The 18,224-nt window shown below is 43.0% G+C and overlaps 1 protein-coding gene across 1 annotated transcript in view; it reads right to left on the reverse strand.

The window, feature by feature from the left end:
* ALOX5 (arachidonate 5-lipoxygenase) overlaps positions 1-18,224 on the reverse strand; it is a 45,602-nt gene that overhangs the window by 24,243 nt on the left and 3,135 nt on the right. The window contains exons 2-3 of the mRNA XM_056130489.1: positions 11,341-11,539; positions 7,522-7,603 (exon numbers count right to left, since the gene is read on the reverse strand). Of these exons, the coding sequence (XP_055986464.1) occupies positions 7,522-7,603; positions 11,341-11,539 (281 nt within the window). The remainder of the gene's footprint in view (positions 1-7,521; positions 7,604-11,340; positions 11,540-18,224) is intronic.

Genomic DNA, 18,224 nt, shown 5'->3' on the forward strand with positions numbered 1-18,224 from the left:
TCACATCCAGAGCAGGAAAGTAGGTGTTCATGGTGTTTGAGTCAGTCAGTGGTGTGCTATTCAGGAACCAGAAAGATATAACAGCTTCAATGAGGAGCATATAGCAGGTGCAAGGCCTCAAGTTCAATCCCCTGCTCCACATCACCCCCTTAGCACTCTAGGTATGACCCAGGAAGTGCTCAGCACCTCCAGCCATGGTCCTGGTGGCCCCTGAACATACCATAGGAGTGACATAAAAATTGAAGAACACAACGGAAACCTCATGGGAAGGGGAGCGTTCTCGGTTCGTCCTTCACGCCCTACTGAGGTCACGAGTTGCCCCCATGAGCAGCTCTCCAGCACGGCCATGGCTCCAGAGCCACAGAAACCAATCTCGTAACTATCTGGCTCATGGCAGAAATACCTCCAGGATTAATAAGTAAAATATCAGAAATCCAAATTTGACATCATATGGTTCTCACAACTAACTGTAGAAAACAAATTATTTCACAATGCCTTTTCAGCAGTTCTGATTGTTGGGTGGAAACTCTAAACAACAATGGTGCATCTTTTGTCAAAATAATGACTGTAATCAAAGTAGATAGTGCGTTAGGTAGAATTCCTCTGCCTCATAGGCATTGGTACGGGTGGTAGGAGGGGTATATTTGGGTTCTTGGTGGTGAAAAATAAGTACTGTTGAAGGGAAATGTGTTGGATCATTGCATAACTGAGACTTAAACCTGAAATCTTTGTAACTTTTCTCACAGTGATTCAATAAATAAATATAAAAAAATTGAAGAACAAAAATGTGCTGTACAGAAGCTGAAATAATGGAGAGCACCAAATCATGTCAACTTGTTGCTCTTCAATACTGAATAATGATGGGAAAGAACAAGTCCCATCAGAATTAAGAAAAAGATTAAACCACACACATTAAAAGCTACTAGACTAGATATTTCTTTGTGGTAGATGTAGTCATCACAGTGCGAGGACATTGGGTGGAGAGTTATGACCTGTGGAGACTGACTCAGTGAAGAGGACCAGCTGGACTCAGGATTTTTGACATATTGGTCTATTCTTAGTTGTTGCTTTATTTCTAAATGCTGATGAAATCTTAGAGTGCATGTGAAAGAGGAACTCCAAGGTTATGCAGATGGCACAAAGATCAGAGCTCTGTGCGGGAAAGGAAGCAGAGGAGGCTGTCTAAAAAAGATGAATAAGAGGAAGGAGAAAGAAAAAAAAAGACCATTACATCTAAATAGAGGAAACACTTGCTGGAAAATCTCTCTCCTACTCCTAAACTCTGCCTGACCCAGCCCTCTAACAGATTCACCATGATCCCATGTCTCCCTGGCAAAAGGAGTGTTTCCCAATGATGCTCCTGAGAGCACTGTCTGCTAGAGTCACAAATAACATTCTCTATAGAAACATGAGGTTAAAAAAAAAGCACCTTCCACTGCTGGTGGGAATGTTGTGTAGTCTAACCCCTGTGGAATACAGTAAGGAGAGTTCACCGTAAACTCAGAATTGAGCTGCCATATGATCCAGCAATTGCACTTTTGGGTATCTATCCCCAGGGCAGAAAAAACATTCATTCAAAAGGATGTATGCACACCATCATTCATTGTGGCACTCATACCACAGCTGAGATTTGGAATCAACATAGATGTACAATGACAAAGAAATGGATCATGAAGATGTGGAATGTCTACACAATGGACTATGACAAAGCTGCAAGGAATGACAAAATCAAACTCTTGGCTTCAGAATATAGGGAGAAGGAAAGAAATAGAGTGAAGGAGAGAGGTAGAAGAGACAGATAAAAGCAATAAGGTCAGTGGTCAAGGGAATTCAGGTATATTGGTGGTGTTAAGGAACAATAGAGCTGAATATTCAGACCACAGAGTCAACAATGCTGAAATCATGAGACTCAAACTTTAACAACCGAACTTAAAAAAGTGCCTGTCAAGATGGCAGGCTGGGGTTGGGGGTGGGAAATAGGAGTGGGGACCTGGGAACACTAGTGGAGGGAAGATAACACTGGTGGTAAGATTGGGCTATAATGTTGTATGTCTAAAACTCAACTATGAATAACTGTGAATTACAGTGCTTTAAGAAAAAGTCCACCTTACATTGCCACAGACTTCTCGGAATCTTCAGTGCTTATACACATGTGAGGGGCATGTACTAAGCAGTTTCCCAAACCTGCTTCTACCTACGGGATCCATTCCTGGGGACAAAGTTTGGTGACTTGCTCTAGGGTAAGACTTCTTACACTTTATCCACTTGTGACCCTTTTTTACCTGAGAAATTTTTACATTACCCTGGATATATAGATGTAAAAATATATATAAAATAAAACATTACTGATAATAAATGATAAATAATATAGCACAGCGGCAGGGCATTTGCCTTGTGCGCAGCCGGCTCTGCCAAGCCGGGTTCGATTCCTCCACCCCTCTTGGAGAGCTTGGCAAGCTACTAAAAGTATCTCGCCCACACAGCAAAGCCTGGCAAGCCAAACACAGTAACAAGTCTCACGATGGAGACATTACTGGGCCCGCTCGAGCAAACTGATGAACAACGGGAGGACAGTGCTGTACATTTATTTGGGGGAAGTGGTAATCATGGTGATTCTCAGGGTTTATTCTTGGCTCTGTGCTCAGGAATTATCTTTGGAGGTGCTCAGGGTATCATATTCATTGCCAGGAATCAAAGTGGAATTGGCTGTCACATATTTAAATCAAAGTGGAATTGGCTGTCATATATTTATTTTAAAACACATTTCATCTCAATGGTTGATTGTTAGCATAGGAAAGATAATTGAATGGCTTATTGATTTTCTATTCAGATGCCCTGCTGATTAATTAGTTTCAATGTGTGTGTGTGTGTGTGTGTGTGTGTGTGTGTGTGTGTGTAAATTCCTTAGAATTTAATTTCCAACTTCCTTTCCTCTGGTCAAATTTCCCTGGCTAGAATCCCAGTACAAGTATTGAGTAGAAGTGGCAAAAGTTGATCCCTTTTTGATTCCTAGATTTTAGGAGAAAAACATGAAGTTTCCCTCACCAAGTATGATAAAAGCTTCCCCTCCCCCAATAGCAGGGATACACCAGACTTTCCATAAAACTGATGACAGATTCCTCCCCCCCGCCCCAGAAAGCAGCATCCAAGGGAGGGGGTACTGCTTACCTTGAAGTAGGGAGTTGAGTAGCTCACCCTGCCAAGCTGGTCAGTTTTAGGGACCCTTCTTGCAGTCCTTACCTGACCATGAATGTCTGATATGATGGCTGTGAGATCAGTCATTTTCCCTTCATAGCCCTGCACCTGATATTTCATTGTTTTATATATTAGGTGTCTGGGATCAAATACAGGGCCTTATACATACCGAGTTACATCCCTGGCTCCTCTGCTGGTCTTGATTAGGATAGACAACACTGCCAGCTTAGTATTCTTGAGGAAATCACTAAATGGACCTACAACTACCTACGTGCTGCTTCTATCTCTGAGCATCTTGTTTTTAAGGATTTTGTTCTCTTACTCCTCCAGTAGAGGCATTAACATACGCCTCAAAGACCTGGGTCCTATGCAAACAGGGCTATTCCGGTCTCCCAAAGAGGAACCGAAAGATCTATGCTTGGAGTATCACATTTCACTCAAATGAGAGAAAGAATCCGGAGTTTTGACCCCTGTCAATGATCAAGAATCAGGGACGCTGTCTCATTTGCCAAGGCGTCAAAAATCAGGTGGGCTGGTCACGTAATGAGATTTAGAGATGACCGCTGGACTAGAGCCATTACCGACTGGATTCCACGGGATGTCAAAAGACTGCGTGGCTGCCCACCTACCAGATGGTCAGACTTCTTCATCAAGATCATGAACGATTGGTTTGAGACTCTTCGTGTTCCTAGAACGAACAGACGCCACTGGGCTACACTAGCACGCGCCAGGGACAAATGGAGGCGTTACTGGTGCCCGCTCGAGCAAATCGACGATTAACGGGAAGTCAAGTGATCAAGTGTGATCTCTTACTCCAGCATTCTACCTGGGCATACACTTAATTCTGTTTTGTTTTGTTTTTGTTTGGAAGCCATATCCAGTGGCGCTCATGACTGCTCTCAGGCATCTCTCTTAGTGGGCTCAGGGGACCATATGGGGTGCCAGGGATTGAACCTGGTTGGCCACATGCAAGGCAAATGCCTGCACGCAGCCAACCGGTAATAGTGCTGTACTCTTGCTCAGACTCCTCCATTTCTTCATCCTCCAGTCTGATCTTCACGATCTGTGTCATTTTTCCTAATCATCCTCTCAGTTACTTCTGTGGTGGGACTTTGAGGTGTTTGGATTTTCCCTTTCAACTGAAGGAAGATATCCTTCAGCTTTCCTTTGTTCTAGCTTATTCCCTTGCTCAGCAATCTAATGGTGTATACATTCCCTCTGATAGACTCTCTAAATCTTTATCTTTAGCTCTAGCATTTGCTTCTTTATAAGATCTCCTGGTGTTTCAGAACAATCACTTTCAGCTCGAGGTCTCTCCCTTGATTGTAGCAGCGCCTCCATGACTCCAGCGGATGCAGCTTCAACAACCTAGACATCCTCGTGAAGAAGTTTGCACATGCAGCTGCCCAGATGCTCCTTACTCTTTTTTCATCTTCTTTCGGGACACAAAAGGCTTTGTTCAAGGTCTCAAATCTCAAATCTTGGTCCTTCTGGTATCCCTTTGGCTTCACTTCCTTCAACAACTCTACAATGGCCTTCATTTCTGCATTATGTTGGTTCCTGCTATAGTCTGAATTTTTTTTTAATTTTTATTAGTGAAACACCATGAGGTACAGTTGTAGATTTACAAATTTTTGTGGTTTCAATTATACAATGATCAAATACCCATCCCTCCACCAGTGCCCATTTTCCACCACCATGGATAATATCCCTCCCTCTCTCATTCCCCCCCCCCCCATCCCACCCTGCCTCTGTGGCAGGGCATTCCCTTTGTTCTCTCTCTCCTTTTGGGTGTTGTGGTCTGCAAAAGAGGCATCGAGTGGCAAACATGTTCAGTCCATAGTGTACTTTCAACATGCATCTCCCCTCCTGGGAGGATCCTCCAAACACCCTTTATTTGGTGCTCCCTTCTCTATCTGAACTGCCCTTTCCCCTAGAATACCCGGCTGGTCTCTAAGCTATGGAGTAATCCTGGTGTTGATCTCAGCTATTCTTGGGTATTAATCTCATATTTTGTTACTTTATATCTCCCAGATGAATGTAATCTTTCTATGTCTATCCCTCTCTTTCTGACTCATTTCGCTTAGCATGATACTTTCCATGTTGTACCACTTGTATGTAAATTTCATGACTTCATCTTTTCTTAGAGCTACATAGTACTCCATTGTGTAGATGTACCAAAGTTTCTTTAACCAGTCATCTGTTCTTGGGCACTCAGGTTTCTTCCAGTTTCTGGCTATTGTAAAGAGTGCTGCAATGTGTAGTCTGAATTCTTGATCTGCACTCACATACCACTGTTCTTGGCCACCTGGCACTAAAGCTGTCAATGAAAATTCCCACACATGGGTTTCATGGACTGACATTATCTTCCCTTGAGAGTTCTCCCATTAAATATCATGGAGGTGCTCTCCCTCCTTGTCCTTACAATGCAGTAATACCAACAGGAACACTTTCTCTGAGGTGGACTTCATGAGAATTTTAGCACTCCTTTACCCTCCAGAAGCCTTTGGGAATCCACTCTGCAATGACCGTTCCTTCAGCATATTTGGTAGGGTGTGGGTGGTAACTCCAACTTCTGAGGAAGAGCTAACTTCTGCAGAAGTTCCTTCAGTCTCCTCAGTATGTTGACGTCCTTCTCAATCATTATTTCTTGGCCTTCAACTTGGTGATCTTTAAGGTCATGGATCTGCTTGACAACAGCAGCTCCACCCATCTGCACTTTCCTAGAGGGAACTCCTGCATGGGTCATGAACTTCTCTTTCCTGATGTGCTCAATGTTGTGCTCCACTCTGTGTTCTCATGCCTAGACTCGGATAGCTGGTGGATCATCTCTTCGAGTTTCTCTAGAAACCTTTTGTCCATCTGGTTCTCGGCCTTCTTCATCTTGAGCTAAGATTGATCTAATCTCAGACTTGAGCTAATGAACCACATCCATTGGATTCTATGAATCTTCTTATTGTAATTGGTCATTTTATAGTAACCCAAGTCATCATTTGTAATAGAGCAGTCGCTTTTGAGATGATAGAGCAGTCACTTTTCTGAAGATGGTGGCATGGCCTCCATGTCAATGGGAGATTTTCCCACTTGCTTCCCACACATAGGGCAGAAGATTCTATAATGGCATTTAAGGTATCTTGTTTTCATCCAGACATGCCACTTCTCAGTTATATTCTCCTTTCATATCATGTTTATATTTCACCACACTCACACTGGATGTGCCCTCAAGACCATTTTATGCATGAGACTTTTTTTTCTCTCTTTTTGTTACTCCTGACTGTACTCAAGAATTAGTCCTGGCACTTGTTCAGGGATCACTTTGGCAGTGCTTAGGAAACTCTAAGCAATTCCAGGGATCAAACTGGGGTTTGATTACACAAGTGTTTCAATTCCTGTACTATCTCTCTAGCCCCAGAATTTGTCAGTTTCATCTTAGTTATTTTAATTTGATGGCATACAGTCATTTCTAGTTATTCCTTTTTATTCATTTTAATTTATCTGAGGTTCCTTTTTATTCATTTTCATTTCTTGATGCCCTCTTTTACTTCTAATTTAATAAACTGAAACCTCCCCCTTTTTATTGTATATTAACTAAAGATTTGTCAGTTTTATTGTAGGTTATATGTCACTTTCTTATTCAAATTATGTTTTTTGACTTTTGGGTCATCTCCAGAAGTGCTTCGGTGCTATTCCTGGAGGTGCTCAGGGGACTAGTTGGGAACTGAACTGGGGTTGGCTGTATGTAAAGAAATTGCTTTAACCCATGTACTTTCTGGCCCTTTATCAAAATTATTATAAAAAGACTGAATTTTTATAAGCAGTAAGGGAGGTGGGAGAGTTAAAGTAGATGAAAACTTTTGCTGCTCTTTTCCTCCTAAATGACAGTATATGTAAGGTAAAGGTAAGATAAAGGCCCTCCCGTTGATCGTCGATTTGCTCGAGTGGGCCCAGTAACATCTCCATTGGAGACTTTGTTGTTACTGTGTCTGGCATATCGAATACTCTCGGTAGCTTGCCGGGCTCTCCGAGAGGGGCGGAGGAATCGAACTTGGGTCAGCCATGTTGGCCGCTTGTAAGGCGAATGCCCTACCGCTGTGCTATCGCTCCAGCCAGTATATGTAATCTCAAGTTTTTTCACACTCTTTCTTCACCCTCTCTGTTGGAGTGTGTACAGGGGAATTTGAAGATTGAGGAGTAGCACAGGGAGCTCCTATATTGGCTTGGTCATCACTCATCAGCAATGGTGGGCCATAGCTGTGGGAAGGGATATTTTATATTATAGCAGAATAGAAGAAATCTCAGCCGTTTTAGTCTGATGTGAAAACTCACCGATATTTTTTTTGCCTTGTTTCCAGTTCTTTACGCCTGTGTTGCTTCAGGGTGTGAATTTGATCATCACGGGCCAATTTTGCTGTAAAAAAGGACAAGTGTGAGAAGAGCATAAAAACATAATGGCTGTGTCAAAAAAGTCAGATTCCCCTCAGACAGCCTGACTATGCCAAGCACAATTACATACATTCTTTCATTTATCCAAAGATGATCTTTTATGGGTTTTTCTGTAGAGGTCATTCACACTAGTGTGAGGTAATATCTCAATTTCATTTTGATGTGCATTTTTCTAATAATAATTAACACTGAGGATTTTCTCATATGCTGTTGGCCACCTGTGTATTTTCTTTGGCGAGTGTCCATTTGGCTCTTTTCCCCAGTATTTGATGGCATTGTTTGCTTCTTGTTGAGTTTTGTGAGTACTTGTTTATCTTGAAAATTTATCCCTGTCAAATATATGATGTGTGAATATTTTCTACCATTTGTTAGGGTGACTTTCCTGTTCTGGTTATAATTTCTTTTGCAGTGCAGAAGATTTTTTTAAAATTAGATATAATCCTATTTGTTTAATTTTGCTTTCCTTTTTCTAGAGTTGAAACACTCAAGATAACATAAGTAATATCATGGGGGTGTCTTTCTTCAGTTTTATTTGATGTGTTTTATGGCTTTGTACTTAATTGATCTACTTAAAACATGTGTCTTTGGGGTTGAGAGATAGTGGAGTAGATAAGGCACTTGCTTCGCATGCTGCCAACATGGGTTCAACTGTCTGTACCGCATATGATCCCTCAAGCCCACACCAAAAAAAGATCCTTGGGCATAGGGCCAGAAATAAGAACAGCTGGGTATGCCCCCAAGCAAATAAATAAAACATCTGTTTTCAACTTTACTGCTTTTTTTTTTCTTTTTTGGGTCACACCCGGCGATGCAAAGGGTTTACTCCTGGTTTCTGGACTCAGGAATTACTCCTGGCGGTGCTTGGGGGACAATATGGGATGCTGGGAATCAAACCCAGGTTGGCCGCATATAAGGCAAACACCATACCCACTGTGCTATCATTCTAGACCGCAACTTTACTGTTTGTGAGAAAATATTTGTACATCACACATCAGGCAAAGGCTAATATTTAAGATTCATGAAGAATTTTTGAAGCTCAACACAAAAAAATCCAACCCCATAAAAGAATGGGAGAGGAGATAACAGTCATATACTCAAAGTGGACATAAAGATGGCCAATAGTGACATGAAGAACTTCTCATCATCACTGATTATCAGGGAAATGCAAGCAAAATGGCAATGGGAAATCATCTCACATCAGTGAAATGTGAAACAGACTGGAAACGATTAAGTGTTGGTGGGGACACAACTCCAAATAAAAAAAAGTAACTCCAAATAACCATTAGTGGCTATAACAATCTTTCAGAAAATGTTTTTGAGATTCCTGAGCGTATTATCAATAGGTGAAACTTCCATTTGAGGGGCAAAGGTATTGAACCCGGGTCAGTTGGGGTTTGTATATAGAAATATAAAAGAATATTTTAGCTTACTACTTTACTATAATTGTTTATGGTTTCTAAAAATGTACTTAGCCTTTAGGGTTTTCTGGTTATATTATCATGACATCTTCAAATAGTGATAATTTAATTTCTTTTCCAATTTAAATTTCTTTAATTTTCTTTGAACAACATACTTTTGCTCATAAGAGTCTTATGATTCTTTGCATGATATGTGTTGTAGCTTCTTTTCTCTCATTTCTGATCCCATTTATCCAAGTTTTCTTTCTTCTTGTAAGTCTAGTTAATATTTTCTTAATACTGTCTATTTTTCTGAGAACCAACTCAGTTTCATTGATATTTTATATTACTTTAATTTAATCTCATTTATTTCTGCTCTAATTTTATTATATCCTTCCATCTACTGACTTTGGATTTCACATTTTGTCACTTTCTGTTCATTTATTTCAGTTCCTTAAATGCGAGGTTAGATTATTTGAGACTTTTTCTCATTTCTTGATGTAAGCCTATATTGATATCAACTACTCCTCAGTATTGCTTCTGCTGTGTCACATATTTTCTAATAGTTTGTCTTCATTCTTATTTTTCTTTGATTATCTCATTGACTCATGTAATTTTCAATAGCATTCTCTTCCATTTTTAGATATTAGAATTTTTCCTAGCTTGTACACTTGGAAAATCTTTCCCTTCAAGCAAAGAAAAATCCAAATATCTGAATATTAAACAACTTGCTATTGAAAACTGTCAGGTCAGTGAGATAATTAAAACATATATCTGTACATATATGTGGAATATATATACATATACATGGTATATATGTAATACATACTGTGTATATTATATATAAACATGGTATTTGCACACACTATACACACACATATGCCATTCTGGCAGAGATCAGTCTAGCACAGGTTGGCAGTGCATGGGGGATGGGTGGTAGTGCTTAGGGTGCTTGGGGGTCACCAGAGCCATGCCTTCCTTTCCTTCTTTTCTTCCATTCCTACCTCTCTACTCCTCCATTTTATTCTTTTCCTTTGGTTAACAAGGACTAGGGGAGAAGGAGTGAGAAGTTAGCGTGTTTACTTTCTTAATGCAGAGTTAAGGATCAAAATCAGGGTTTTACACATGGAAACTATGTGCTCTATCATCAAGCGACAGTTCATCCTGCAATCTGATTTAAGTCAAATTTCATGTCAGAAACAACGGGGTGTTTTCTGTAAGAATATTAGGTAAAGAAGTTTTTTTCTCTTTCATTTTCAGTTTTCTTCCTAACAAGAGCGAATAATCATTTTCCTTTGACCTACCCTGCTGATCTTTTGTGAAGAACAAAGAACTAATATCAAGGAAAGCCTGCGAAAAGGAAGTATTAAATGACATCGCTGTCAGGGACAGCTGTCTTCTCATTAGTCTAGAGGGTACATGACATCTGAAGATTTATCATTCCAGGTTTTGAATGTGGCTGCAGGTACATGCTTTGAAATAAGATAGAATTTATCCCAGCACAACTTTGACTGAAATACACTAAGAAGTTTAAGTGCAAGGAGGAGCTGAGGGGTATGTGTGTGTGTGTGTGTGTGGGGGGGGGGTTTAAGGGAAATAAGGAGGAGGAAAGAAAGCAGTAGAGAGGAAGAGAGAGATCTTAGCTGATTCTGTCATATGCTTCTCTTCCCTCCTTCACATCAGATAAGCTTCATGTCTCTTAATGTGTATGACCTTGTAAGAAAGCAACAGAATGGGCTCTGCATGTTTGCGGATTTGACATTGGGGGAAAATATATGTTCTCTTTCAGCAAAAAGTTCATTTACCAAAACAGATTCACTCAATGACTATTTGGCTTGCTCACGTTTGTCACTGGGGATGCTCCTGTTCAATTCCTTCAATTCAAATCCCAGCTTGTATGGGGCCCCGTGGATCCTAAACCATGCATAGTTTGGGTCTGGTGTCTGTGAATCCGGAAAGCAATACTATGACTTTGATACCTGAAAACTGTTCAGTTGTCTGGGGATATGCCCCTGAGGTATTGGTCAATAGGGACTCTATGCCCTTTGAAAGAAATGGGCCATAATCTTCCCCAACGGACTATTGCAGAAAGGACATGGTTGGTTACATGCCTTGGAGCTTCTTATTTCACCTGCTAGCCTGGTGCTTATTAGTCTCTGAAAGAGATCACCATTCCTGAAGTGCAGGGTGCTTGACCATGAATGGCATTGTATCATCTCTACGGACACAGTTCTTTGAAGAATGGAGGCTCATAGGTCCCTTAGTTTCTAAGAAGCGGGGAGGAGAAGAGGCTAGAGCCACCCACCTTTTCCATCTCTCAGGATGATCTCCCCCTCACCGGTGATCCAGCGATAGCAAGGAAACTCAATGTAATCCCCATAGGGTGTCTTCAGCGTGATGTACTTCAGGTACCAATCATCATGGATCCAGTACTTGCGCTTCTCAATCTTGATCAGCTGGATGTCACCCAATTCTTCATCTACTGTCACATCATAAGAATCAACCTGTGAAGGAGAAAAGCAAGTAGATCAAATAAATCTCTGTTTCTTGGGCTGTTTTATCACCCCCTAGTTAATTTGGTCAAGATGTTTGCTGAATGCCTGCTCTCAAAAAGACTGGGCTCTGACCTGGGTGACAGTGATCCAAAGGTCCTGAGCTCTGCCCTGCTGGAGATGGAAATATAGCGAGTGAAAAATAGAACTACAGGGAGAGGAAACTTTGGTGTCTGTATTTGGTTTGTGCTGGAGGCGAGGAGATCAAGGAATCCCCCCTACGCTGATTTCTACAATATTCTAGCTATAGGTCCTCTTCATTTCCCCCCCACTTACACTAGGGAAGCATGGGGGCTGGCAATCCTTCCTTACGTGATAAGAGAGGTCAAAATGAACCTCATGATAAGGGCAACTATTTCCATTGCTCACCACTGCATAGGTACCCACAGCAACTTTGGGAGAAGGGGGAGTTCTGGCCTGAGCCATGGATGAAGGCAGGGAGGATCGATGCATCCTACATCAGTTACTGATCGCCTGGCAGAAATGGATTCCAATCCATATCTTGCCATCACAGCTGTTTTTTTTTTTACAGTTGTAGACTTACAAATTTTTGTGCTTGGGTTTCAGTTATACAATGATCAAATACCCATCCCTCCACTAGTGCCCATTCTCCACCACCACTAATCCCAGTATCCCTCCCACCCCCCACCCCCTATCCCATCCTGCCTCTGTGGCAGGGCACTCCCTTTTGTTCTCTCTCTCTCCTTGGGGTGCTGTAGTTTGCAAAAGAGGAATTGAGTGGCAATCATGTTTGGTCTATAGTCTACTTTCAGCATGCATCTCCCATCCTGGGTGGATCTTCCCAATATCCTTTATTTGGTGCTCCCTTCTCTATCTGAGCTGTCTTTACCCCTAGAGTGTGTGGCTGGCCTCCAAGCCATGGAGTAAATCTCGTGGTATTTATCTAGGCTATTCTTGGGTGTTAGTCTCCTATTTTGTTACTTTATGTTCCCCAGATGAATGCAATCTTTCTATGTCTGTCCCTCTCTTTCTGACTCATTTTGCTTAGCATGATGCTTTCCATGTAGTACCACTTGTATGTAAATTTCATGACTTCATCCTTTCTAACAGCTACATAGTACTCCATTGTGTAGATGTACCAAAGTTTCTTTAACCCGTCATCTGTTCTCGGGCACTCAGGTTTTTTCCAGATTCTAGCTATTGTAAACAGTGCTGCAATGAACAAACAAGTGCAGATGTCACTTCGACTATACTTTTTTGCCTCTCTGGGGTATATTCCCAGGAGTGGTATTGCTGGGTCAAATGGGAGCTCAATTTCTAATTTTTTGAAAATCGTCCATACTATTTTCTAAAAGGGCTGAACCAGTCGGCATTCCCACCAGCAGCATCACAGCTGTTTTATGTCCTTCTCTGGGACAAATAACTGAGTGGAAATAGGCAGGCTCAGATGCAAGCAAAATCATAGATTTGAGGTTTTTTTTTTTGACAGCCTTGCAGATCACTGAGCTATGATGAGTGATAGGACCTACTATGTGTGTGGCATAGAGGTGGGTGAGACTTTCCTTTCTGCTCGAAGATGCTGCCTCGAGCATGTGTATGGCAATGCCCCCCTCACCCCCGCCCCCCATCACGACTCAGGACCCAGCTACATGGGTGGGTAGGCTCCTGATTGCAGGAAATGGGCAGGCATGCAAGCAATGTGCCTGGGTAATCTATGTGTCTCAGCTCTCCAGGGCAGACAGAAAAAAGGATTCAGACTCAGACATGGCATTGGTATTCCAAAGATCAGAACATTTGGGAAACAAGCCTTGAACTAGATGTTCCTGACCCTATCTTGTGGGCATTTTAGAAGGGATTTCACTAATCTATAACATTTGTAGGCAGGGTGCATGCCGAACCTACAATTCTCTGTGATAGTAAAGTACATGAGGGAGGGGGATACTCAGCCTGCACATCCCCCAAGGGTATGACTCTATTAAAATCTGTTTCCTGAAAGTTGCCAGAAGAACCTTTGAGTGGACGTTATCAGAAGAATGGGAAGTTGGATATAACTTCAGTAAAACGCTTGTCTTTGAGCACAGCTTGCAGCTTGCATGCAGTGGTTGTTGATGTGATCACAACAGAAACTTTCCTTTATGCCTGTGGTTTGGGGGCCTTGGAATAATGTTTATGTAGGATGACAGAGCCGGGCCCATACAGGCACTCAAGTACACAGGAACTGCCAGAATGCTGTCTTGCAGGGCAGAAGAACCCACAGAGTTTTCTAGAAGAGCAGAAACTGCAGGTGGACCCACGACTAGTAAGTCCTCATGCAGAGACCTCTCTGTACCACAGGGACTTCAGTCCTGGGAAGAACAAATAGGCTCCAGGTGCAGAGCTGGCCAGGAGATCCCAGTAAGAGATGGGGTGACCTAAGGATCTGGTAAGAAGGAGAGGAAAGGAAGGAAGTAACTCTTGTTGAGTAGTTTCTGGAATAATGAAAGAAGGTAGGCCCCTGATACGAGCCGTCAATGGGCCAGGGCAGGAAGATTCTGTTGGGATAAAAGGTCCAAAGTCCACTTGGAGAAGCAGAGCAAGGACTGGATGGTCCAGGAAGGATATTTGCAGGGCCCAGTTCCAGTCTGGGCTCCATCTTCCCTGGGGATCTGCAGAGACCCCTGCTCTCTCCTAGAGTCAAAGACTCCCACCAAGATTTGGGGAGAAGCGTGAAGGCCAATGGTCAAACCAGAGGGTCCTGGACTCACATTCTAGGGCCAAAGTGAAGACTATATATATCTAGTTAGTTTACTTCATACACTGAGACCTTCTTCATCTATCAAGAGAAGATAATTCCTAGCTTACAGGACCATTGTGAAATCCAAATGGTATGCTCTGGAGAGGTCTCCTTTCTTCAAAGGCCACCAGAACCATCTGTCAGCTGTTTTCTTCTCCTAGAGTTGGGGGAAAATGACAGGGCAGCAGGCCCTGCACCGTGTGTGAGCAGCTCAGAGTCAGTATGGGCTACCCCATTGTGGTTCAATCTCTGACTACATATACCAAATTGAGCAGCTGTAAATATAGCAGGGAGGAAGAAATGGAGCCTGTGAGTACAGACTTCTTGATTCAAACATTTTGGCTTAAAACTTGGAGGGAATTTGTGGGATGGTAAAGTGAGGGGGCATGAGCTGCAAAGACTACAAAAGTTATTTCAGTGCTGGAGGTACAGACTGAGCCACAGGAAGTCAGTCAGCATGTGGTGAGCCTCAGGCTGGGCAAGTAGCAGCTGTTCCAGGGGAAGTGGCTTTCCTATGGCTCTGAGTTGGCTGGAGGGGAAAGAGGTGTGTGTGTGTGGGGGGGTGCCATGAAGATTGGGGTGTGGGAGATGAGGATGACCATTCCTTCTCAGGGGGAGGGGGCACTCAGGGTAGTGCACAGGGACACTATACAGAGCTCAGGATCAAACTTGGGAATTTCACGTGCAAAACCTGTCCTCTGGTCCTATGAGCAATCTCTTTGACCCAAGATGAGCCATTATAAAAGTAAGAGGTGCCCTGAATGTCTAAGATGGACACTTTCAGAGAGAGGGGAGTCTGGCATCTTGGATCCAAAGGGAGGGTAGTAATACTAAGGAAGCCTCTCTGGGACTGGAAAATTCCAGAGAGACGAGTTGCTCTGAGAGTGATTCTTTAGCCTACATGTAGTGTAGGCAATCAAAGAAGAATGGATATTTCCCCTTCCCTATGCGTCTCCTGCAGGTGGCTGGTGGAGGGCCCGGGGTTCTCCCTTGGTGAAATGAATGCCTGGCATCATTTGATGAGGTGTTTGTCAAGGGAAGCAGGGCAACTCTGGTGCTGTAGGGGGCAAAACAAGGCCTGAGGGGCTTAGTTTCACCCAACACAGAATATATATTTTTTTCTTTTTGGGTCACACCCAGTGATGCTTAGGGGTTACTCCTGGCTCTTCACTTAGGAATACTCCTGGCAGTGCTCAGGGGACCATATGGGATGCTGGGGATTGAACCCGGGTCAACCACGTGCAAGGCAAATGCCCTACCCTCTGTACTATTGTTCCGGCCCAACATAGTAGATCTTAAGGATAAAATTTGATGACTGTGGTTTTGGCATCCAAAGACTACCAGAGAGTTGTATGGGGATAGGGAAAGGACTGCAGGAAGGTCTCAGGGTCCCATATGTCAAATGGGAAAGCCAGGTCTTAGGAATGCACATAATGGTACAAGGTAAGAGAACTATGGAAGGATACAGAAAAACTTCCTAAAAGTAGGTATATTAGGCAGCTCTTGATATTGGGATATTTCAAATGAGGTGTGTGGGAGGAGGGGAACTGAGAAAATGAGATGTGTCAGGTGGGAGGACTATGGAATCATGAACTTGAGTTCCATGGGGAGAGACATGTGGCCAGTCAAACATGCAATTCACCGGCTTCATTTCACAGAAGCGCCAGTCTGCTGATTACTTTTGTTGCTCTCAACTTTTTTTTTTTATAATTTTATTTATTGAATCAAATAAACGGTTACAGGAACAAATCTCAGCTGGGTTCTGAGATTTGTTCCTGTAACCGTGAGAGCAGTTACAAAGCTTTCAGGTTTAAGTCTCGATCATACAATGAAACACCCATACCTTCACCAGTGCCCATTCTCCACCACCAAAAGCCCCAGTATACCCCATCCCACACCTTACCCCTACCTGTGGGGCATATGATTTCCACATTACTCTCTCTCTGCTTTGATCACATTCAATATTTTGACACCAGACCCACCATTATTATTTGGGACTTTACTCCAACACTCAGATCTGCTGAAAAGGCAACAATAGACAATTCATTTTCTATTGCTGATTATAAATAACATATGATGTCGCATGGTTACAGTAGTGGCTGCGCGATTCTGAAATTCTGAAATTTTAACGCTTAAATTTGGAGGGATTTCTGCCAAAACCTGCTGGGTTCTGAGATTTGTTCCTGAGTCTCTTGGATCATGACTGTTAAGCAGCTTGATCAGGAGTCAGAAAGGCCATTCATGGGCAGTGACTCCGGGTCTCACTGGGACAGGGAGGAAAGGGCCGGCTCCACCCCCATCCCATGAGGCCCCACGTGTCTCATGACTGAGGCCCAAAACTGACTGTCCAATGGCCTCTGGAAGATGGCGGCCACCAAGCCGCCTTGGGGTAGCAGGTGAAGGGACAGCACCCTTTCCCCCCTGGGGTGGCCCGGTGACAGTAACTTACTGCAGGGACTGGAAGTATTTCTGCCAAAAGCCACTGGGTTTCGAGATTTGTTTCTGAGTCTCTGGGATCATGGCTGTTAAGCAGCTTGATCAGAGCCAGAGAGGCCGTTCATGGGCAGTGACTCAGGGTCTCGGAGTGGGGAGGAAAGGGCAAACTCCACCCCATCCCATGAAGCCCCGCATGTCTCATCACTGCAGGCCTAAACCTGACTTTCCAGTGTCCTCTGGAGGATGGCGGTCACGGGGCCACCAGTGGGAACAGGCCAAGGCACAAAACCTATTCCCACCTGGAGTGGCCCAGCACCAGTAACCTACTGCAGAAACAGGACGCCTTTCTGCCAAAAGCCGTTGGGTTCCGAGATTTGTTTCTGAGTCTCTGGGAACATGGCCATTAAGCAGTTTGATCAGTAGGCAGAGAGGCCATGCCTCTAATTAGATAGCTGAGCCGGAGGTGGTATGTGGGTGTGTCGCCACATATCTAACTTTTGGCCTTTTACTTTCTTGGTAAACTCTGTCCCAAGGTTTTGGGTTCTGGCCAAAGGCACAGCAGCGATTTTGGGGTATCTGAAAGTCTGACGTTGCCATTAGGCTGCTGATGCACTCACCTCACAGGTACTGAATGACCTGCTGGCGGCACCATACCTCCTACTATCAACTCTTTATTGGATCCATGTTTTTAAAGCTTTGAGTGATTCAGGAAATGGTTAGTAGACCAGTTTTCATTTGATCTTTCAATCTCCATTTTAAGAAAAGTTTCACTGGTCTCTTCCCCAGATTCCTGACATTGCTGGGACAAAGACTGCTCTGTATGCAAAGAGAGAGGAGAGTCTCACCATGGTACAGCCTGGGCTGCCCATTTTGGAAGGAAAAGAGGGAAGAATGGGGAGTGGGAGGAGAGAACAGGCTGAGGATCAGAGAGAGAGAACAGGGAGATAAAGGATGAACAAGAGAAGGACTGGGGCAACAATAGGAATCAAAGAGGAAATGCTGGGGAGACTGAAGATGCCAGGAATGGGGGTCCCAGGTGTCAAAGCAAAAGGGAGAGACTGGGGCAGAATAGAGAAATGGGAACACTGGGCCATTGTAGGTAAAATGGAGTAGAAGGAGAAGTAAGTCAGGGGAGGCAGAAATCAGGGAAGACTGGGTGATAGAATGTGAGGGTCACAGGAGGGACTATTCTTAATATATCAGAGACATTCTAGAAAAAATATTTTATAAGTGCATTATAACTGAAATGGATATGCTTAAGAAATATATATGGTAGTAAGGTTTGTTTACATTTATTAAATATTTAGGGACAATATATTAAGTACCGCTCTATAACAGTTAGCTTATCTTAAAAGCTGTCATGAAATAAAAAATGGGTCAAGTAAGATTTCCCAGGAAATTTCAGATTTTAAATTTCAGTCATCCGATCCAACTTGAATTACTTTAAATTGACACTCAGCAATTCCA

Source organism: Sorex fumeus, unplaced genomic scaffold (genome assembly GCF_029834395.1).
Source record: "Sorex fumeus unplaced genomic scaffold, SorFum_2.1 ptg000078l, whole genome shotgun sequence".
Lineage (NCBI taxonomy): Eukaryota > Metazoa > Chordata > Mammalia > Eulipotyphla > Soricidae > Sorex > Sorex fumeus.